Here is a 23,248-nt window from a genome sequence, read left to right on the forward strand (position 1 = left end):
TTTCTCTGTAAATAACCCCAGATGGTCCACACTAGAAGGCTGCCTGTGGGGAGCCAGCAACTCCTCCCCAGTTGGTTCCCACGTGCACTCTGTCTAAACATACAGTCCCAGACTTCTAGGACCCCTTACAAACATTCTGACCTAGTCTTCACTGATGGGGCCAAGCCCTCCTCCATTGTTCCCTGCCGACAGGCATCCAAAGGATGCAAGCATTTGCTGGTTTCTGGGAGACCTGGTTCAGGAATCAGGTGTGCGTAACGCCCCCTCCAGTCAGGTCACAGATGGTAAACCAAGAACAGAAGGTGAGGAAACAGATTCCATGTTCACATGATTATTCTTGTTTATTGAGGTCTGTTTGTTCTCAACGGGTGCTTTTTCCTCCAAGTAAACAGAGCAGGCGCAAATATCTATAATGAATAAATTTATTGTCTTACAAAAATCATTGTCTAGAAATATGGGAGTACAAGAAAAGATATTTGCAGTCAGGTGTCTGGTGGTCAACAGCCAGTACAATCCATACAGGGGAAATCAAGGATTCCAAACCCATGTGACAAGTTCTTCCTAACAGATGTTAAAGCTTTTAACCCAAAAGGTCTGTGTTTTCCAGCACATTGCCAAGGATCGGGATTTGTCATTAACACTGATTTGCTGTCACTGAATGTTTGTTTATACTACTTACTAGAGAGGTACATGATATGAAGCACAGTCAAAACTGAATACATGAAGTTGTTAGAGAGGCAAATAATATATTTAACATTGTCTTAGTACTGTAGTGTCTAAGGCACTTTCTGTAATGTCAGTTTGCTCAACTATCAACCAAAACCAGGATGCTAAGTGTTCACTGTAACACTGTCCAAAGGAAGGGAAAAGGAAAAAGGAAGGATCACACACTCACTGGCATGTCAACATTCAGGCAGATGGCATCTGTTCTCGAGGTCCTATAGCCTCATTGACAAACTTGGAACACACCTCCGACACAAAACCAATATTCCCATTTTGGGCTCAAAGCAGTGGCTGAATCTGCAAGGTCAGCAGGAGGGTCTGGCTGGTTGGAGAGGACTTCTGTGAGCTTCTCAAGGGTCACAGCGGCTCACTCATCCCAGCAAGCCAGACACTTTGGGAGAGTGCCTGGAAGTCACTGTGATGGCTGCCACCTGGGGTGCCTTAGCTGGGTTGTGGCCACTACCCTCTCCGTGCGCAGACAGCCCTGGGCCAAAGACTCTTCACATGAGATGGTGGGGACACCATAAATTTGAGGGGCAGGGCCACCCCTTGGGAGATGGGCAGGATAACCCCAAATCGATGCTGCTTCCCCAATCCAACCCACCCCTCCTAAGCCTCCAAAGCCCCTTTCACAGTTTGCTCATTATTCAAAGGAAATGATACAAGCGAAGGAAGGTTCACAATGTTCTAGGAGACTGGATGTGGTTGAGGGGTCAGGGCCACATGAACACAGAACTAAGGTTCCTGTCAGTTCGACAGAGCATGCAGAGCAACTGAGCAACGATCCTGGGGCAGCCCCAGGCCCAGCGACTGGCAACAAAGGGTCTAGAATTTGTTTCAAAAAGGGTTATCTCCTCTTAATGTGTCATAAAGTGGTCTCTTGATGAGTCTATGGAAAATAGATGCAACCATGAGACAGTCAGTTTAATACGCATGTCTGGTGGAGGTGTATATATCAAAAGGGGGCAATTGTACCTAGTCTGAAGCAGGATACAGTCCGCGCAGGCCGCAAAGCCTTAAGACACAGTTGATCTGCCTGTGAGGAATCCCGGAGCTTGCCATTCCCGAGTGCAGGGCTCAAGCAGACTAGCGCTGGGTTGAGTTCGGCCTGTCCTGTGTCACCTCCAGCCTCCCACGACTACTCTGATTGGGGTGGCTGCGTCTCATTGACGTCACTGGTCTTACTTTCCGTGTCGTCATCCGATAGCTCCAGTGATGCCCCCTCAATGTGGAGCTGGCGCCGGCCAGATCGGCTTGAAGAAAAACTGATGGGGCCACCCCGCCTGGGAGAGAGAGCACAGGAGCATGTGGCTGTTGGGCTGTTCCACCCCAAACAATGCTCATTCTCCACCCCTACCCCTCTACCCCAGCCTGGGCCATCGCAGTCTTGGAGGTGGGGGTGGGGGTGGGGGGGATGCTCTACTCCGAAAGGCCTCCGATAGACATGGTGAGGAAGCTCTGTCTCCACACAACCATCCTTGAAAGGACAGATAGCAAAACCTTAATAAGCTTTGTTTTTGTATTTCACAGTCCTTTAAAAAAACAAGTTTCAGTTTACTGGCCACACAAAAGCAAGACACCGCAGCCTTTGCCCACTAGACAGAGGCCTGTGCTGGCTCCCCGGCTTTTCTTGGGGGGGTGGGGAGAGTGTGTGTGTGTGTGTGTGTGTGTGTGTGTGTGTGTGTATGTACACCGTTCACTCTCACTATGCTTTTGGACCTCCTCACTGTCCTGCAGAGGAGCAGTGAGGAGTGCTGGTGTATCAATCAGGTCCTACCAGGAGCTCTTGCCCTGCCCGTGTGGAGGCTGTGGCTTCTCTTCCAATGTAGATGTCTGGATGTGGACCAACACCAGGCCAGACTGCAGACGGATGTGTTCCACTGGTCTGCCTCTCTGCTTTCCCCCACTCATTACTACAAAGGTCATAAATCTCGACTGCAAGGATTCCAGACACGGGCCTCCACAGAGCAAGCCTGCCAGCCCACCATGTCCTCCCTGAACACTTACCTGAGCCGGTTCTTCAGAGTGCTGACCTCACGGCTCAGGCCCTCGTTGGCCTCGGTGGCATCGTCCAGTTCCCTTTGGAGTTTACGCCGGGATGCGTTGGCACGTGTAGCCTCCTCTTCAGCTTCCTCCAGCTGGCGTTTAAGCTGCTTCATCCTAGCGTTGGCCTTCTCCATCTTGGGGAGTTACAGGAAGGAAAGGCAAACAGAGAATCTGGGTCAGCATGGCTCTGTGTGACATCTTGTGAGCATACACACGTTTCAGGGCTGGTCCAAAGCTCTTCTATGTACCTTCATTTAGCAAAAGCCAGTATTTACAGAGCAAGCTACACAATCAGAGCTTAAAACTGCCTTATCCCTGAGTTTCTGTAGAAGAAACAATCTAGTTTTCCATCCACACATGTAGGCCAGCACTCTGGACAAAGACTGTCCAGATGCCTCCACCCTCATGAAGCATGGCTGTTTCCACAGCACACTGGATTCAAGCCCAGCCACCCTGGGAGAGTGCAGTACGCACCAGCCTCTTAAGAACCCACCATGGCGCCTTTGCTCCTAGACTTTAGGGACTACTGCTTGGTGCCTTATGGTTACAGCTGGCAAGTAGAGAAGCAAAGGCCCCGAGGGTCTGGCCAAAGGCAGCTATCCCCCAGTGGTGTTCCTTCACCCAGTGTGGGGAGACTGCAGGGGGAGGCATGCACAGGCTGCAGGCAAGGGGTGGTCTTGACTTGATCTTGATCTCTACTGGATTACAGGCATGTATGGGTGAGCACTTCAGTACTGTGCGTTCGTAGTAGGCTGTGTGCACATGGACATATGTTCTTCACATGTCCCTAATTTCTGTTGTTTACCATCTCCCCAACTTACCTCCATCCAGTTTCCTGAACTATTCTAGGCACAGAAGTGAAACTGAGCAAAACTTTCACTGCCTGTGAAGCAGTTTAGTGGAAGAAGCTGAATGCTACTTTAAAATCTGGTCTAGGGCTCACACCTCAAAGCCTCAGTGGCTCTTTCCTCATTGTAACTGGTGGAAACATGGGATGTTGCATGCCAGTCAAAACACCATAATTAAGAGTTTTCAAAAACTTTTTTTAATTCTGACTTGTTTGCTGAAGCATTTCCAGGGTGGTGACCTTCACCCCACCGGTTTTCTCCCACCTGCTCTTCTTTCGAAAATTTATTTGTATTTTATGTAAGAGTGCTGTCTCTGCATGTATACCTGCAGGCCAGAAGAGGGCATGATATCCTACTATAGATGGTTGTGAGCCACTCATGGGGTTGCTGGGAATTGAACCCAGGTCCTCTGGAAGAGCAGCCCGCGCTCTTAACCGCTGAGCCGTGTCTCCAGCCCCCTCCTACCTGTTCTTTATACTGATCTGCATGTCGCCGCTCATCTTCAACCTGCATGAAGATTTCTTTCAGTTTCTTCTCTGTCCGACGGACTAGTTTGTTAGCGGCTGCTCGGTCCCTGTCAAAATGACCACAGCGGTTTGAAGTCTTGAAATTAATGTTCAATGGGGAAATATTTTTGAAGTTCTTTTTCTTTGGAAAATGATGCACATTGGAATGCCTTTTTAGACCTCCCGGAAGCCTGAAGTAGGGATTGCCTTTCAGTACAACACAGCATTTATTTGTTCCCATGCACACAGGTATTGAGTGTCCTGAATAGCATATATCACATACACCTATTAATCATAGTAAACAGACCTGTGGTCATCACTTAAAAAAGAAAAAGAAGCTGGGTGGTGGTGGCACATGCCTTTAATCCCAGCACTCGGGAAGCAGAGCCAGGTGGATCTCTGTGAGTTCGAGGCCAGCCTGGTCTACAGAGCGAGATCCAGGACAGGCACCAAAACTACACAGAGAAACCCTGTCTCGAAAAACCAAAAATGTTGGCAGCTGTTAGAGCTGATGAAAACACCACACCCCACACACCACGCAGAAGTGAAATAAATCACCACGGTTCCCTGGGACTGCTGCCCATTTAGAGGCGACTGACAGGGAGGGTCCCTGCAGATGGGAAAAGTTCCCTCCTACCTGGATCTGGTGGGGTCAGGTCAACAGGCAAGTTAGAACTTGTTAGTGAAAGCCTTAACCACATCTCACTGATTACACCTGCGCACACTCCTGCGCAGTGGAGTGCAAATGCAGTTCTGGGACTGCAGGTCGGGAGGGCGCTGGTCCTGCATTTCTGGGTCCCATGCTCCCCAACAAGGTGGCTCTGGGGGTGCTGTAGCTGCCTGCTCATTCTGTCCTGTGCAACGCTCAGTTTCACCACGCTTCTTTGGGTGTGGTGGGAACTGCGAGGAGGTGGGGGGGTGGGGATAGGGGAGGGAATAAATGCTTTTGTGCTACATTGCATTTCTAATCTGCTAGAGAATGAGCACCTCACGATGCAGGTGCTGGGAAGTCACAGGGCAATAGGATGGCTTCCAGCAGGGCCAGGCAGAGCCTCAGCCTCTGAGCACTTCTCTCACAGCTCACAGGACCTTCTACCTCCTGTGCAGGTCACATGTACTTGTGCTACCACATCCTCTGCATTGGCGCCCCTACGGTGAGGGACGTGCCCTGCATTGGCGCCCCTACGGTGAGGGGCGTGCCCTGCATTGGTGCCCCTACGGTGAGGGGCGTGCCCTGCATTGGTGCCCCTACGGTGAGGGATGTGCCCTGCATTGGTGCCCCTATTGTAAGGGGCACTTCTGTGTCTTGATGTGGCCTGGAGCCTGGTCGGTCTACAGCAGTCAAGGCAGGCAGTCTGAGGCCTACAAGAGCATCTTACTTGGCTTCTTGCTCGAGCTGCTCCTCCAGCTGCCCAATCTTGGCTTCCAGGGCCGAGATCGTAGCCTTGAACTTGGACTTGACAGCCCCTTCTAGCTCCTGCAGCTTGGCCTTCAGTTCCTTGTTTTGTCGCTCCAGCTGTTGACGGGCATTGTCACTCTTCTGGGCGGCGCTGCGTTCCGCTGCCAGCTCTGTGTTCAGTGTGTCCACCTAGAAGAGGAGAGACGGTTAGCTAACCTGTGTGGAAGCAAAGCGCCTCTCCCGGGGACAGACCCCACGCACCTGCAGAGTGGTCTTGCGGAAGCGGTCGTTGAGCAGCTCCATGTTGCTCTGCTCCTCCTCCAGCTCCTCCTCCAGCTGTGCGATCCGAGCCTCCAGGCGCCGCTTCTCATCCAGCAGGGCAGACCTAGGCATAAGGAAGGGCATCAGCAGAGACGCACAACCCGAGAACTGTGAGGTCGCTGGATGACCCGAGCATCACTCCTGATGATGTCTTTCCCCCATCTCTCCCTCATCCATGGCCAAGCCCCACCCTCACCCAGTTCTCTTCCCTGCCCACATCTGTCTTCCTGGTCCTGGCACTGCCCTCTGAACCAGTGTGGTGACTTCCCAGTGACCTCCCTGCTGCTACCTCTGCCTCCGGAATGCAGCCAGGATCTCAGATGAGACTGTGTAATCCTGGCACAAACTGTCATGATGTCCCAGCACTCCCGAGGAGAAAGCAGCTTAACTGGGCAAAAGAACTGATCACTAAAAATATCTATCAGAGCAAGGTTATAAGGAAGCTACTTGCCAAGCCAGTGAATCTGGAAGTGAGGCCTTGAAGTGCCAGGCCAGTGCAGTTCATGGATGTCTGTTGTGTGTGAGCCACTGGACTGGCACAGGTGTGTACACACATGTGTGTTGTGTGTGACAGGCAGTGCCCGAGTCTATCCAGACTTGTGGTCATCCTTTAGACCTGAACAGATGAGCAAGCCCACTTAACTCTTGAATGTCAGGTGACTGACCCCAGCCTTTGTGAGTGCACATGCTTGAGGGCAGAGAGGCATGGCTGGAGAGGGTAGGCCAAGTGCCAACGCTCCCTACACACCCATCGCTGCTGCGGGAGACTCACTTGCCAGAGGCGCTGTTGGCGATCTCATCAGCCAGTTCATCTCGCTCCTGCTCAGCATGTCTGCGGGCTCGCTCAGATGAGGCCAGCTCCTGCATGAATTTACCGAGTAAGACCCTGGTCATTATCTTTTCCCTCACTCTAGTCATGCTTCCACACACCGCAGTCTACAAGACAGGGCTGGCTAAGTGCCGAGGTGAGATGTGCTACCAGATCCCTAAAAGAAAACGCCGCCAAGGAAGTGTTTCACTGTCCCTTGTGTGGAGTGGCTGTACCCCAGTGTACACATAAAACCCAGCCTGTTCTTTACCATTATGGAGCACGAGCTTTAACCTTGAGCCCCATGGAAACCCTGGTCACACCAAATCACACCAAATCACAGCATGTTCTAAGCCTTGGAGCTACTGACCGTGGTATGCTGAACTAGAAAGCCACTAAGAAAGTAAGTGCCATGTACTTGGAAATGTAAGCCACACTTTTAAAGTAGTGGATTAAAGAAGCCATTAATGGAAATTAGAAAAATACAGAATTAAGTGACAGTGAAGTCACCCTGTATCAAAATCTGTGGGACAGACTAAAAGTAGAACTTCAGAGAGAAGTTTGTGTTAGACAAGAGTCTCCAAGCTCAGGAGTCATCCACTTAGTGTAGAGTGTGTGTTCTCAGCATGCTGGAGGCCCTGGCTTCACTCGTGGGCGCATGCGCGCACACCTCACAGAAAGGGAAAAGTAACCCACGGGAAATAGACACAAACAGAAGATAACAGAATAGAAAGCATGAAAGGACCGGAAGCTGGCGTGCAGGGTAAACCTGGGTTCTGCTCCACATGTGATCCGGTTTTCATTTTCTTTCTCACCCTACCACCTAAGGCGCTCCTTTTCTCTTCAGCCCTCCCTGACTGACAGTGTCTCCTCGCCCAGCTGCTGTACACCTGGACTGGTGTTTTCTCATAGGAACCGTTTTCACGCCAATATTTCGGGTTAACTATCTTTTGAGGAGATCTTGAAAATATATACAGAGATGTATATACTCAAGGGTGCCTTATTCCATGGGTAGAATTCTATTCTCCATGCTACTCATGATGGAGACCTTAAGAAATGGTGAATGAAAATTACTTGTTTTAAGATGTTCCCCTCCAGAATGAAGCCCATTTCTCTTACTATAACAGAACAGTACTTCTGTGTGAAACAGCAACCCTACTGGGGGCGCTAACTCAAAGCTCACGTTAAATAACGATCTCTCCTTTCTCATGGGGGGCAAATTCTAGAAGGCTGTGGACCAGTTCCTAATCAGGAGTGTACCTGAGCAAGCAACATTTGTGCTGAACTGCAACCACACCGTGAAGGTCACAAAATACACTTAATCTCAGAGTGATCCTAAGGACAAGCATTTGCTGAACATGTGGACGACGGAGAAAACACACCTCCTGCAACTGAAGGATTTCTGCCTCCAGACTCTTCAGTTTCTTTTCACTCTCCTTGGATTGAGCAAAAATCTCATCTCTGGACGCCCGAGCTTCTTCCAGTTCACGCTGGTAATCCTTCATCTGTGCCTGAGGTTAAATACCAAAGTCGTTCGAGAGAGGAGTTTTCATTCTCAGTACTCTTTCATCGTACAAAGTATACAGACGTTAGACAGCTACCACAAGATCCCAGCCTGACAGACACACCGTGTAAATACTGGAAAACCCTCAACAGGAGCGAACACGCTGCATGGTAGCATGTAAACACGGAATCTACGCCATGACCAAGTGGGTCACCTGCTGTGTGACAGACACAAATGCATTAATATAAAACCCATGTCACCTCGGCATTTGCAGAGGTCGAATCTGATCGAATCACCTTTTCCTTAGAAATATATTCCACATGTACTGAAGAGAAGGGGGTTTTAATTTGAAGACCATCAAGTAGAGAGGCCCAGTCTCAAAAGCTCTTGCTTAACCCGGAAGTGGAAAGTCCAGCCCAGATAATTCAACAAGACAAGAAAGACCCAACCAGGGAAGAAAGGAATAAACCTAGTGGGTTTATGGCATGACTTTCACCTAGGATACCTTCACTTTAGGATACTAAAAAAGCCATTACAGCTAGTAATTGACTTCATTAAGATTGATAGATACAGGCAAATACACAGAAGTTGCATTCAACAATAAGCATAAAATTAAGTATAGATAGCTAGGCACAAACTTAAAAGATGTGTAGAACACATATACCAAAGACTATAGAATGTCAGACAGAAATTAAAGATGATATACATAGCAAGAAGCAAGAAATTCATGTCCAGAGGAATTATATTAATGCGCAAATTAAGCTACTGCCAACCAATTAGAATTCAAGATTGCCTTTTTTGTTTGTTTGTTTTTGCTCAGTGATTTAAGCTAATCCTAAAATTCATACAGAATTGTAAGGAATCCAGCCCAAATAGCCAAAACCAATCTTGAAAATGAATGAACCTTGACCAGCTGTACTTCCCAATTTCAAAATGTGGTACAAGCTACAGTAATCACAAACAGTGAGGTAGGTGCACATACCAGGCCTACAGATCACAGGATAGGATTGAGAGCCCAGAAATAGATACAGGAGTGTGCCAAGATATCCAGTGGGGACAACACTCCACAGACGGGGTCAGGACATTGGATATGCCTAGCCAGAAGACTGGAGCTGTATCTGCACCTGACGCCACACAACAAAAACTCCTAGAAGACACCTAGGACTAACTCAACCTCCGAGCGGGTGGCTGTGTAGAGTAGACACGGGGAGAGAAAACTGGACTCCACTGAAAATTAAAAGCTTGTTTTTCTCTTTTGGAAACAGGGTCTCCAAGTTAACCAGGCTCGCCTCACACCTGCTGTGGAGCTGAGGCTTACCTTTAACTTCTGATTTTCCTGCCTCCACCTCCCAAGTGCTGGGATAGCAGGATGGCACCACCACAGCTAGGCTTCATGTCGTACTGAGCTCAAACGTGGAGCTTTGTGCATTCCAGAAAAACATTTTACCAACTGGGCTATACTATACCCTCGGCCCCAAATTAAAAATGCTTGTGCTACAGACAATATCCCCTGAATAGACAACGTTTTGAAATAATCTATCTCCTAAAACACTGCATCCAGGGCTGGCCAGGTGGCTCCGTGGGTGAGGGCACTTGTGTGTGAGCCTGCTGACCTGAGCTGAGTAACACTTGGGAAGGTGGAAGGTGAGAACTGGCTCCAGAGTCTCCCTCCGACTTCCACAGATGTGCTGTGCAGTGCCCACAGATGTGCTGTGCAGTGCCCCCTCCCATTATGCATACACAGAAAAAACTCAAAACCACATGATAAATCCTTGAAAAATTACAGCCAGAATATACAAAATTTCAGTGTTTCAACTAAATTGTTAAGACAGTGCAGCTGAAAAGATTCCCAGGCAGGATCAGAGGACATCATGTTTTTAAATGTAAAACATAATGTACAGTGTGCACATAAAAAGATGTTCAGCACCATTAGTCAGTACGAAGATGCAAATGGAAAGCACAGTGAGAGGGACTGCAGGGGTACCTGCTGTTACAGTGGTTGCCAAATAAACAGAAGATTCAAGTTTAGACCCACAGCACCCACAAAAGCTGACTGAGTGCCTGTAATTCCAGTGCAGGGGAGTAGAGACAGGAGGATTCCTGCAACCTGTTGCCGGCTAGTCCAGCTGAATCTCTGAGCTCCAGGTTCAGTGAGAGGTACTAAAGAACACCAAGGTGGAGTATGACTGAGGACGATGGTGACCTCTGGTCTCAGTACCCATGAGCACGTGCACACATTTGAAGCACACAAACCACAATGAAGAACCATTTCACACCTACTGAAATAGCTAGAACCAAATAATGCAGATTAGCAATGTTTGGAAAGGCTGTAGAGAGAACAAAATGCTTATATGTTGTTAGCAAAAGAGTGCAGCAGTCACCGTGAATAAAACTGCCAAAGTTAAACACAAAGGAAGGCTTGGTGGGACACACCTTTAATCCCAGCAGTTAGGAGGCAGAAGCAGGTGGGTCTCTGAGTTCAAGGCCAACCGAGACTACACAGTGAGACCCTGTCTCTAAAAGCAAACAGACATAAAACCAAAAGTTAAATACAGATATTGTATTATCTGGCACTCAGGTGAAAGAAAAGATCAGGAAACTGAAAACACATAGCCATACAAATGGATGGGTGTGGTGGTTTGAATGAGAATGGTCTCCAGAGGCTCATATATTTGAGTACTCAGTCCCTAGTTGGTGGAACTGTTTGGGAAGGATAAGTGGGTGTGGCCTTTGAGGCCTTTCAAAAGCCCACACCCATACCATTCCCAGTTAGCTCTTTCTCTGCCTTTGGTTATGGCTCCAGGGGGCACTCTCAGCTGCTGCTCCAGTACTGTGCCTGCCTGCAGCCATGCTCCCGACAAGATGGTCATGGGCTCTAACCCTCTGGAACTGTGAGCCCAAAATCAAATGCATTACTCTGTAAGTTATTTTGATCATTGTGTCTTAGCACAATAGAAAAATAACCAAGACTGTTCATATTAGTGAATTTCATGATAGCCAAAAAGTAGAAACTGCCCACTGCTTCTAGCTTTGAATGGATGAACAAAATGTGATTTGCATGTTTCATCTGTATATCCGTACAGTGGGATTATTCAGTAATAAAGCCACAAAGTGCTTATTCATGCTACAACACGGATAAGGCTTGAAAAGCATTACGTGAAAGAAGTAGCCACAAAAATCCATCTATTGTAGGATTTCATTTCTATGACATGGCCAATAAAGACACACCAAGTCAGTGTAGCACATTCACATTGGATGTGGCAGAGACGGGGAATGAGGAGATGGTAATGCCAGCTAATAGGTATGTGGCTTCTTTAGGAAAGGCTGTAATTAGCACTGCGTTCTATAACTCAGGATAAACACACACCTCAAAACCCCAAACCAAAGGAAATGAAACAGGTTCTATGGTATGTGAACACATCTCAATAAACAGCTGCCAATAAAAATTCTGTATTTTGGTTTTTCTTTTTTCCTTTTGGTAAAGAAAAATGGTTTTTGTAATTATCAAGCCAAAGTAAAAACATTTGTATTCAGCTTTAAAACATTTAAAATTTTAAAGCTGGGTGGTGGTGGCACACACCTTTAATTCCAGCACTTAAGAGGGAGATTTCTGTGAGTCTGAGCCCAGCCCAGTCTACAGAGCTTGTTCCAGGACAGCCAAGGCTGTTAAACAGTGAAATCCTATCTTGAAAGACTAAATTAAAAAAAAAAAATTGTGAGTGTTTTGCCTGTGGGTGTGCATGTGTACCACATATGCATGCAGTACCCGTGGAAGCCAGAAGAGGGCAACAGATCCCCTGGAGTTGGAGTATAGTTCATGTGAGCCACCATGTGAATGGGTGCTGGGAATCAAAGGTTGGTCCTGGGCAAGAGCAACAAGTGCTCTTATAACTCCAGGCCTCTCCTCAGCTTTAAAGAAAGTACACAAAAGCGAAGCCACTGCCCACAAAGCTGCTGTCCACAGACAGTCTCCCACAGAGGCGTTGACGTGATCTGTCTGCACGTGTTCCTGTGGCATCTCCTCTGTCAGGCAGCTTCCTGCTGCTCTTCCACACACAGCCCTCAGGCAGTGGCTGGTGGCTCATTTACATTTACAAAGGCTTTGGCTAAGGGAGTTGTTGAAGGCATGTTCAAGATGTAGAATCACAAAGTTAAAGGAAGGAGAATTTCCTCAAGTTTTGCTCCCAGTTCATACCCTTTCCTAGCAATGCCTATACCCAACCACAGAGGAGAGGTGCCACCCTGCACTGGCTTGGTATCATGAATAACTAGAGGTCCCCTTTTCTCACTGTGGCCATAAAACTGTCTTCTGGGCAGCAGAGTGATGATTGGAGCTGTCTGAAAAGGTTACATTCGCAGCCCTGTAGGAGGAAGGCCACACTACTTCCTTTTGGGGATATGGCTGGGTGGAGAATATTACTTGAGGGTGTTGAGGGGACACAGGACCAAATTCCAGCAAAGATGTTCCTCCTGCCCTCCCCCGCCCCCAGTTCTGTCTCAAAAGCAAATCCAGTACCCAGGGGACAGCAGCTCCGTGTGACAGCTGGGTGCTTACACTGTCTCCCAGCTTCAGTTTCATCGTGTGTGGAAACCACATGCTTGGTCCTAGAGAGGCCATGGGACCCTGTCAGCAGAGCTAAGCCCGCCACACCCACCTGAAGTTTGCGAAGCTGCTTGATCACTTCATCCCGGGCTTTGTTCGCGGCCTCGATCTGAGCCTCGAGGTCCTTCAGGTCTATCTCCATCTTCTTCTTTGACGCCACAGCAAGCGCCCTCTGTTTCCGCTCATCCTCCAGCTCTGCCTCGAGCTCCCGAACCTGAAGGACAGTGCTGGGTTACAAGGGGAGCTTGTCTTTCTGCAGAGGTCCCTGTCACCAAAGAGTTCCTATTGTATTACTAATGTGATATAGAAATGTAGGATATAGATGTGATAGGATGAGTCCGCTTTTAAAGAGCAATTTAATATAAATGCATTAAAAAATTCAGTACCAACCCTTTTCTTTCCCTCATAAACAACGCTTTAAGGGCAGGGGATGTAGCTCAGCAGCAGGGTGGTTGTCTAGTGTGTGCAAAGTCATGGGTTTGATCCCAGCCTTCTGGGGGTGGAGGTGGGGTGTGATTTAAAGAGGCCATGGAACCTGAGTGGTGGGAATCTGCAGTGCAGATCTGCTGGGCAGTTTCCTCCCTCTCCGTTACACCGGAGCACCCTGATGGCTTTCCTCTGATAGGCAGCCTAGTCTAAGCAGCAATGACACTAGAGAAAGACAGAATCAAACCCGGTGACAGCCAAGTCCTTCAGTAGTCAATGTTTTCTCCAGCTCCTGCTCCCCAGCGTGAACGGCAGGGCTGACTGCTGTCAGAACACACAGCCAGGCTCTGGAGAGCACGCCCCCGCAACCCACCTGCTTAAGCAGCAGCCGCTTCTTTTCCTCATTCTGCTCATCTCTGGTTTGCAGGTCTCTCTCAAACTGGGCCTTCATGGCCTGCATGTTGACCTCCAGGCGGAGCTTGGCATCCTCAGTGGCCTGGAGCTCATCCTCCAGTTCCTCCAGCTGGGTCCGCATCTCCTCCACCTGTTGCTCCAAGGCCCGCTTGGATTTCTCAAGCTCATGGACCTAAGGCACGGGGAGCATCGGAATTGGTGAGCGGAGGCTGCTAGGCTTCTGTTCGGAGTCGTGATTTCAGACTGCAGTTCTGACTGCTATGAATCACTCCACGTGAGTGACAGAGCTCTGAAGCTGCAGCACGGGTTGGCGGACCTGGGTGCTGGGGTACCCGTCTGCTGCGTGAAGCTACAGGAGCCTCAGGAGAGATCACTCACACTGGCAAGGCTCCCGAGCAAACTTGTGATGGAGGGGGTTAGTCTGAAAAGCAGGCATGGCCACAGGAGGCCGGACACTTCTCTCAGTGTCCTCCAGACGTGAGCCTTCTGACCTGGTACATACTGAGTCCCAGCTGGCCTGCCCAACCTCTTGAAGCAGACCTAAGTGCTGTCTGTCACACATTCCCTTTGGGGACCATGGTCATGTTAGCTCTCACAGGGCGAGCAGAGGAAGATTAGGAAATAGCATTTAGCATTTGGTAACCCAGTAGTCACAAAAACGACAAGGGTGTGTGAGTGTTGGTTACGGCAGAGACTATGGAAGCACTATCGCGCTTTCTCTTCACTTTTACCGGGTGGTATCTACCCTGGCTAGCCTCTCCTTGGCCATGGAGCTGGTATGCAGAGGGTCCAGTGGGACGAGGGTGGTCTTCCATCACCCACGGGGTGGTCAGAAGGTCCACAAACCCATGCAGACAACACCTGCTCTTTACACGCACACTTTTCAAAGTGCACGTGCTGATGGCATGAGGAGCCTAAAAGGCTCCCTTTTCCAGAATAAGAAGGGAAGCTGGGAGAAGAGCCAGGCTGGGACTTCATCTCTGAATTGCAGGCCCAGATTCACTCTGGGAGGGCGCAGGGCAAGGAACAAGCATGGGGAACTCCTGGGGAAGGCACACATGGGGGAATACACAGAAATATCTAGACTGTTAAGTCCCAACAGCTGCAGACACTTGAAGGCAAGCACTCAGGCCGCACAGGGAAGGCCAGCGCGAGTGGGGAAATGGGCTTCAGCTCCCACGAACCTGTCTCCCAGGGAACCTGGGAACATTCGGGTTTGAGAACCACTGGTGATGCAGATGTGAAACCCTCTTGTTGAGAGATGTCTCTGCCAGGATGGCTTGGGGCAGGGAGGGCCGGGGCAAGGATAAACATCTGGCCACCTGCTAGGGTTGCTGCAAGAATTCCACATCTGGGGGGCCAGGAAGATGGCCTCAGCAGTAAAGAGCACTGACTGCTCTTCCGGAGGGCCTGGGTTCAATTCGCAGCCCACAGGGCAGCTCACAACCACCTGTAATTCTAGTCCCAAGGGATCCAGTGCCCTCTTCTGCCCTCAAGGACATCAGGCATGAATTCAGCTTGCACAGAGGCTGCAGACAATATACTCATACATAAAAGAAATAGATTAAAAAAAAAAAAAAGAATTCCACATGTGACTTGGCCCAGCTGACTGGACACAGATCGGCCCTATCTGCCTGCAGGACAAGGCTCAAGTCGGCTTTGCTGTGGGTCAGCGTCCCCAGGTCCTTTCTGTCGTGCAGCTACGGGCAACTTACATTCTTCCCCACATCATCTTTGGAACTCATCAGGTCTTCCATGTCTGCTCGGAGCTGCTTATTTTGCCTCTCGAACTCCTCCTTGGCCTCCAAGGCTTCTTCCAGGGCCCGCGCCAAGGAGAGAGCTTTGGTTTCTTTCTCCCTGGCCTCAGCTTCAGCCCGGTCCCGCTCTTCTGCATAGCGAGCAGAGATGCCCTTCTCTTCTGCCAACAGCTGCGTGAGAGCAGACGGGCACAGTGAAAACACCACTCACTAATGGCACAGGCTTGCTCACCCTAAGAATACCACCACAGGCTGACCATCCCTAGGGATTTTCAAAGCTTTCTGAGTGCCAACAATGCCCCAGAGGAAAATTCCACACCTGCCTTCATGTAATGGATAGGCCGTAAGTATGGGCTTGTGTGAAACATAAATGAACTGGCACTTGGGTGCTGTGCACAGTGCATCATTATACAGACACATTCGCAGACAGTACACTCCCAAGCCTGACACAGTGCTCATGCCAAGAACTCCGCATGGTGGGTCTTCACCTGCGCAGGATGATGCACAGGCCTTCTCCTACTTCCTCTTTTATGCTTTCTGAACACTGTATTACTTTTAAGTGAGAAAAGGGTGTCTTAAACCAAAACCAAAGCACAAGCTTGGTCAGGATGTGGGGTCTCGGGGGCCTGGGACACGGGTGCAGCCCTCACCTGATCGAACTTCTTCTGTTTCTTCTCCAAGTTGGAGACGATCTGGCGCTGGTGGTCCAGGTCCACCGTCAGGTCATCCAGTTCCTGCTGCAGCCGGTTCTTAGTTTTCTCCAGCTTGTCATACGCTAGGACCTTCTCCTCCAGCCGCTGGCTCAGTGCCTCCACGTCCTTAAGCAGCTTCTTTTTGGCTTCTTCCAGACTCTCAATTGTCCCCAGGTCATCGTCCACTTTCTTCTTGGTGTCAGCCAACTAGGTTTTGGGTGAGGAAAAAAGGGTCTGAATAAGAACTCATCTGACTTTTGCATTTCAAGAATAAAAACACGTTCTTTCAATATAATGAGCCAACACTGACAAGGAATCCTGAGAAAGGGGCCTTAGCTAAGCTGTCGAATGGCAGCTGGACTGAAACCTCACAGAAGCCACGATTCTGTCTTTAAAGGCTGCAATGTTAGAAAGAGGACGTCAGCGTTTGGCTGCGTCAAAGAAAAGCCATGCAGTGAGCTTAATTAGTGCAGCCTAATTAACTGCCCCAAATGCAGTGGCGGAGTCCCACACGGCCGGCCAGCCGCTGTTCACAGCACATCTAGGGCACACTGCTCCCCGAAAAAACCCACGCACCTGGGACTGCAGGGCCAACACCTGCTTTTCCAGGTTCTTCCTGGCCTCCTCCTCCTCCTCCTGCTGTTCCTGAAGGCTGTTCTTCTCCTCCTCCAGCTGCCGGATCCGACTGCTCAGGTTTAGTTTCTGGCGAGTCTCTTCCTGCAGGAGCTCCTGTGTGTTTAAGAGTTAGTGTAGGCTACCCCATCATCAAACCTGGGCTCGAGCCCCTCCAGAAAAACAAAAGACCAAACAAAGATAACTCGCTCTTGACAATTACGTCATGAAGAAGAAAGTACCTCTGTGGACAAGAAATACCTAGTGACACCAATGAACACCCAAGACAGTTCTGTAACCATCTGCAATGCAAACCGCACCCTAAACCTATTCTTGCCCGGGCCCAAGTGACACCACTCTGCCCCCCACATGCCCTGAGCTGCAGCCCCTCCAATCTCCTCCCTTGTACTCCCCTGCCTCAGTCCCAGCATCTGGCAGGCATTCCGATCCACGATCAGTCTCAGCCACCCCATTAATCATCTTTCCTTTCTATTTTTAGCTTGATTGCTCCCCCAAAATACAAATGCAAGCATGTCTTTGTTGCTTTTGGACTGGAGCATTTTTACAGCTTGTGTCCCAGGGCTGTTGCCTCCTTTGGTCTCACTGACGAGGCTGTGCCGGTGTCTGCACTACCGGGTGCTGAACTTGTCCCTCACAGCTCAGTTATTCTGCTCTCTATCCAAGACTTTTACCCCCATATCCTGAGCCCCTCACCCACACCCCAGAAACAATGCTTGTCTCATCGGCTGCTCCCTCACAGAAATGTGTTCAGCAGACGTTCTGGGCACAGAGGTAACGCTCTGACAGAACTTCCTGTCAGTCGGCCCAAAGCCCTCTGTTTCGGAGTCTAGCACACACCCACTCCCTCCCTCGCTCCCCCACAATACCTGTGTGTCCTGCAGTTGAGACTCGAGACCGGCTGCATCCTTAGCAAATTTAATACCTTTCTTCTCAGCTTCTTCCAGAAGGGTTGAGACATTATCCAGCTCATTCTGCAAGGAGGTAAGGATGAAATTCAGTTCCCCAGTGAGAAAAGGATCTCCCACCACAGCTCCTAGGGACCAGAGCAGTGCATGCGTATGCACGTGTGTGGTGCTTCTGTGTGTGTGAGCATGTGTGAGAACTTTAACTAGCACACTCAAGGCCTGCCTCCCACCTGGAGTAGTGCTAACACCTGCTCTCAGCCCCCTCACCACAGTCTCCCACTGAAAGGGCAGAGGCGTCTTGACGTCATGACCATGTCTGGCTTCACTTTCCCCATGAGCAGACAAAAACGAAACCACAGCTGTTGGAAGTCACTGCCGTGGCTGTGTGAAGGGCCACTGTGGGCCACTGTGGGCTAGCAGGTGTTTTCTTTTGTGTTACTCGACATTAGGGCACACAGAATTTACATTCTTACAGAACTTGAAATTTTAGTTTAGGGACGCAAAAGGAAATAAGCATACTAGTAATCAGCCAAAAATTCTCCCAGCTTTTAAAATTAGGACGAATATACAGCTGTTGATGGCCAGACTCTAGGAACAATGTGATGTTTCCTTTTCCTCCTCAGTGAAGAATGTCTCCAAAAGGGGCCAGAGAGATGGCTCAGAGGGTAAGAGTTGGCTGCTTTTCTGGAAGATCTGGGTTCAGTTCCCAGGGACCCCAATGCCGCCTTCTGGTCTTGGTGGGCATCAGACACACAGTGGTACACAGACATACATGTGGACAACAAAACACTCATAAAATTAAAAAAAAAAAAGATAGCTTAAAATATTTTCAAAAAAGAGAAAAAAAAGTCCCTATGGTCTAAGATGCCTTTTATTTTATTCTATTCAATTTTTGTGAGTGCTGTGGATACAGTTTGGAGGGACTCAGAAGAGACAGCAGGCCACCCTTTGTCCTCATTTGTCCTCTGCTTGTGCTGTCACAGAGGAAGTATATGGAGGACACACCTGCACACCTAACAAGACAACCATGCTTCTATTTTCGCTCGTCCAGGAACGTCCTTCAGAGAACTCATCTTTCACTGCTCTTGGGTACAGCGTGCTGAGGAAGACCTCTGAAAGCTTCTATGACCTTCAGCTTTCTTGCCTAGCATGTGGAGCTGGTGTGAAGAAGCCTAGTGCTTCCCAGGAAACCACAATGTCGCTCACCTCACCTCCAAGCCATGCAGCTCAGAATACTGTTTCTAACATCTCCCTTTCAGGAAAACCTTCAGAGATCTGTGAGACACCCCCCCCCCCCCAGGCATGCACAGGTATTTTGTACACAGCAGGCCAGAGGCTGCTCTCCCTAAAAGGCCTGCTTGTGACATCCCTGGCTAGGATGCAGAAACCTGGGTTTCAGGTGGGGTCCTACAACTCCCTAAAAGATAAGCATGGCGCACTGTGCTTAGACTATCTGGGCAGACAGTGTGGCCTGTGCTGAGTACCCACAGTCCTTCCAGGCACAGCACCCACATGAACCATCACTTGCTGAGTGTCTGATGGGATTCCTGAAGGGTGACACTTGACACACTGTCACCACCCTGCTGGAGGAACTGAGTGCATGCTGGGGACTGGGCTGGAGGTTCCCCAGATGCACGCAGCTGGCCACCACAGGGTCCGTTAGCTCCAGCTTCCTCCCTGCCCGGTGTTCCCAGACTGGAGCAAACCACTGAACCGCTGGGAGACCCTGAGCCTTTGCAACAACCAACTTCTGTATTTTTTTCGGTGCAGCAGCAGCATAAACATCTCGTCCAACCAAAGATTCATTCGTACGCCGCTCTAATGGCTACACCGACGGCCGTTATTAGACACTGACAGTATCTCTGATCCAGTGCTTTTACACACACATCTCTACAGTATCTCTGATCCAGTGCTCTTACACACACATCTCTACAGTGAGCAGCTTTAAAGTGAACCTGTGTGTAGCTTTCTCTCTAGGATAAACAAGAAAGACACCGATTTTGGGGGGTCCAAGAGTATTCAGTTTTATGGTTTATACTACACAACTATCAAACCACGAAAAAGAAGCTGTACCAACTTATCCTTTAACCTCGTGTGTAAAGCTGGTCTCTCTGGTGCTCTAGTTGACTAGACTAACAGAGGAGATGAAATTGTGCTTAAAAACACCCAACTACAGCCACAATTCACAGCAGCACTAGGCAGGTCCAAACAACTCACATGTCTTATTCTTTAAAGTAAGGATTATTTATCTTCATCAAACACACACTCAAGAGCTACCATATTAACTGTATGATGCTTTCTAGGTACCTAGCAGAACATTCCAGAACCAGCTTACCTGTAGCTTGTTTGCTTTCTCGGCCAGCTCTACCCTGAGCCTGTCACCTTCTGAGACCTTGGCGTGGAGCTCCTGGACCTGGGCATCCAGTTTTTTCCTCTTGTGCTCTGACTCGGCCTTGACCTGCTGGAGTACCTTCACCTCACACGCCAGCTCCTTGTTGTCCGTCTCCAGGCCCTGCTTGTTCTTTTCCAAATTGGCTTTGAACTAGGAGAAGAGAGGAAGAATTCTTGAGCTTTGGTCTTTCAGCACTCCATAAAAATCACTCTTTTGTGTCTGCAGAGTTCTGCGGGGCACACAGTGAGCCTACAATCACCATGTGCCGGAGGAATGCATGGAGACACCCATCCTGAGTAGCCAGGGTTCTGGATGGGCGACACCTCCTGCGTTGTTGGGGCACTGACTGTGGACTGTGAGGTACTCATCGTACTGTGTAATTCTTCTTGTCCATATAGGGCAGAAAGAATCAACTATGTGCAGTGAGTAACAAGTTGTTCGTTAAAACATTTTTCCAAACTTACTAACCTGAGTTTGGAGCAGGGTTGGGTCTCTCTGCGCATGGCTGAGGGTGGAGATGACACTACCCGGGGCTCTGTGGCCACAGCACGTGCCTTTACTCTGCCTCCTTTCCACCCTAGCTGGGTGACCCTAGCTTATGCTGCTGAGCCTCACTTTTCCTTTCCTTTAAATGACAACGGCAGGTTCCCCCACCGTGCTGAAGCCAGACTCTCAGCAGAGAGAGACTGGCCTCACTTGAACGCCAACACCCTCCCCCTGTACAGTGACGGGCGGCCTGTAGCTGAGCAGAAGGGAGAAACAGAGGAAGGCAGCAAGCAGGAGGAAGAATGAGGATGGCCGCCCACCCTGGAGCAGGGGATGAGGCCGAGGTGAGCACAGAACAGGGGCTAACGTGGTACAGTGGCCGAGGTGAGCACAGAACAGGGGCTAACGTGGTACAGAGGCCGAGGTGAGCACAGGAGAACAGGGGCTAACGTGGTACGGCGGCCGAGGTGAGCACAGGAGAACAGGGGCTAACGTGGCTACCGGCCTCAGCTGAGAGGCCAGCAGTGCTCTACAACGGCTGGGAGCTAGCCTGTGTGATTACATCAACAGCCAACTAGGTCTGTCGGGACACGGACACACACACACACACACACACACACACACACACACACACACGACACGGCTCACTGGGACACAACAAGCCAGGGTCCTCACCCTCTTCGCCTGTTCCAGCTGCTCAGAGAGCTCCTCCAGCGCCGTGGCGTGCCTCTGTCTCATGTCCTGGATCTGAGCTTCGTGGTTCTTCGTCTCGTCCTCGAGAGCCTTTTTCAGCTCCGCTACTTCCTGCTCACGTTTGGTGCTAGGGACACATTTTTAAAGCTTGAAGATCAAAAATGGCTAAGCGGTTACATTAAAACACATTTTACTCGTGGTTTGGGCTTAGTGTAAACCTACGGCAAGTCCTCTGACAAACACCAGACATGCTATTTCCAGTAAGTGGGCACGTCCATTACCGTGGCATCAGAAATCCTTCTAGAAACAGTACGACCTGCCCTACATGCTGACTTACAACCGTTATTCACTGTGATTTCCACAAGGGGCGTCAAGTCCTTTGTGCAGTCTGGCCTCACTTGTCGGTCAGGAACTATAAACACGTGATGCCGAGCTGCCTGCCTCAGTTCAGCCAACCCTCTGAAGTACCTAAGTACCAAGAGGCTTCTAGCAGCTAAGGTTAGGAAGGTGAACTAGGACCCTGCACCACACCGTAAGCAAGCCCCTTCCTTCCTTCCTTCCTTCCTTCCTTCCTTCCTTCCTTCCTTCCTTCCTTCCTTCCTTCCTTCCTTCCTCTTTCTCATTATCTTCGTGAAGCAGCAATAAGTAACTAATGTCTGTCCTTCAGCTGCAGCTGGGAGAGGTAGGACCAGCTCTCCTGCCTGCTACAGGTGGACGGCGGGGGTAGAGGGAGCATCTCCCAAGCCCATGCTGCTGTGTGACAGATGAGGCGTGGGGCCAGCTCTCCTGCCTGCTACAGGTGGACGGCGGGGGTAGAGGGAGCATCTCCCAAGCCCATGCTGCTGTGTGACAGATGAGGCGAGCTCTGCCATGCCCACGCCCTCAGGGCCGGCTCACTCATTTAATGTTTTTCAGAGAAGTCATTTTCTAAATCTGCCAACCTGAGCATCATGTTTAAGTGCACAGCTTAGACCCTGAAACCAGGAGCTGCGATACAGCTCTGTGGTAGGGCTCTTGCCTGTCACGTGGGAGGCCCTCGGACTGCCCACCTCTCTGCGCACTGAAACCAGTAAGGTGAACCCGCTCTTGCCAACACGCACATTAGCATGTCTTGATTGTCATAAGCCTACAGCCACCTGAAGGGCATCTCGGGAAGACTGTTCGCTTTCAGATGCATAACCCATGTCGACTGACTCCCAATGACACGTTCCCCTTCCTGTTCTCACCAGTGGAACAGCTGAGACCAGAGGGCAGAGGTCACTGCCAAGAAAGGGCCGCTGTAGCTACCAGCTCTGTGGTTAAATATAATCTAAACAGAAGAGTCACTGAAGCCCAATTCAGCCAAGTCCTGTTGGCTCAGATAGTTGGTCTGGCCTATTCTCCGCCAGCTCTCCACCAAGATTACTTCAGCCTACCTGGTGGCCAGGGTCCTGCTTATCAGACTTCCAGTAACCTGGCTACCAGTTCATCCACTTTTCAGTTTGATCCTGGTCTCTACTGGACCCCAAAGGCACAGAACTCTAGTTCTTGCCTCTCTCCAGACCCAACAACCCCACTCCCTATAGAGTTTCGGCACGGAAGAGAATCCCATGACCACAATACACGGTCAGGGAAAACCAGCGGCCGAGGCAGGGGTGAGCGGGCACTCTAACAGGCCTCAGTGAGAGCACAGCACACACCCGGGCTGCAGGACAGCCAAAGCTCTGCCTAGTGTGTACCACAACTGAGCACACGCTTGGTTTTGGTAAGTGTGCACACATCATTTCAAGTTTTTTGATACAGAATTTCTCTCTAGTCCAGGCTAGCTTCAAACTCGTGGCGGGCACCTCTCCTGCCTCAGTCACCCAGGCACTTGGAATTATAGGTGTGAACTATTCTCAGTATAGTTTGATCTTTTCAAGAGATGAACAGGAGAAATGGTCAGAGTTGTGTCAAAAGCCCACCTAAGGGGCCAGAAACCGACTCTGCGGTTAAGAGTGTATACTGCTCTTGCCGATGTCCTGAGTTCGGTTCCCAGCACCTCCACCACGTGGCTCACAACTGCCTGTAAGTTCCGTTCCAGGACTCTAAGCTTATGGCTCTTCAGGCATCC

At 49.8% G+C, this 23,248-nt stretch overlaps 1 protein-coding gene across 5 annotated transcripts in view; it reads right to left on the bottom strand.

Moving 5' to 3' along the window:
• Nucleotides 1–315: 315 nt before the first annotated feature.
• The window catches only part of Myh10 (myosin heavy chain 10), a 134,666-nt gene continuing 111,733 nt past the window's right edge, over nt 316–23,248 (bottom strand). For all 5 annotated transcript variants that reach the window (XM_052756772.1, XM_052756775.1, XM_052756776.1 and 2 more), the window contains 15 exons: nt 21,139–21,283; nt 19,921–20,127; nt 17,547–17,651; nt 16,624–16,776; nt 16,006–16,254; nt 15,314–15,526; nt 13,558–13,770; nt 12,811–12,972; nt 8,034–8,162; nt 6,616–6,704; nt 5,784–5,907; nt 5,503–5,711; nt 4,083–4,191; nt 2,731–2,903; nt 316–2,006 (listed from right to left, as the gene is read on the bottom strand). In XM_052756772.1, the coding sequence (XP_052612732.1) occupies nt 1,862–2,006; nt 2,731–2,903; nt 4,083–4,191; nt 5,503–5,711; nt 5,784–5,907; nt 6,616–6,704; nt 8,034–8,162; nt 12,811–12,972; nt 13,558–13,770; nt 15,314–15,526; nt 16,006–16,254; nt 16,624–16,776; nt 17,547–17,651; nt 19,921–20,127; nt 21,139–21,283 (2,425 nt within the window). In that variant the 3' untranslated portion in view covers nt 316–1,861. The remainder of the gene's footprint in view (nt 2,007–2,730; nt 2,904–4,082; nt 4,192–5,502; nt 5,712–5,783; nt 5,908–6,615; nt 6,705–8,033; nt 8,163–12,810; nt 12,973–13,557; nt 13,771–15,313; nt 15,527–16,005; nt 16,255–16,623; nt 16,777–17,546; nt 17,652–19,920; nt 20,128–21,138; nt 21,284–23,248) is intronic.

The sequence above is a fragment of the Peromyscus californicus genome, unplaced genomic scaffold, assembly GCF_007827085.1.
Source record: "Peromyscus californicus insignis strain IS unplaced genomic scaffold, ASM782708v3 Scaffold_3__1_contigs__length_106647218, whole genome shotgun sequence".
Classification (NCBI taxonomy): domain Eukaryota; kingdom Metazoa; phylum Chordata; class Mammalia; order Rodentia; family Cricetidae; genus Peromyscus; species Peromyscus californicus.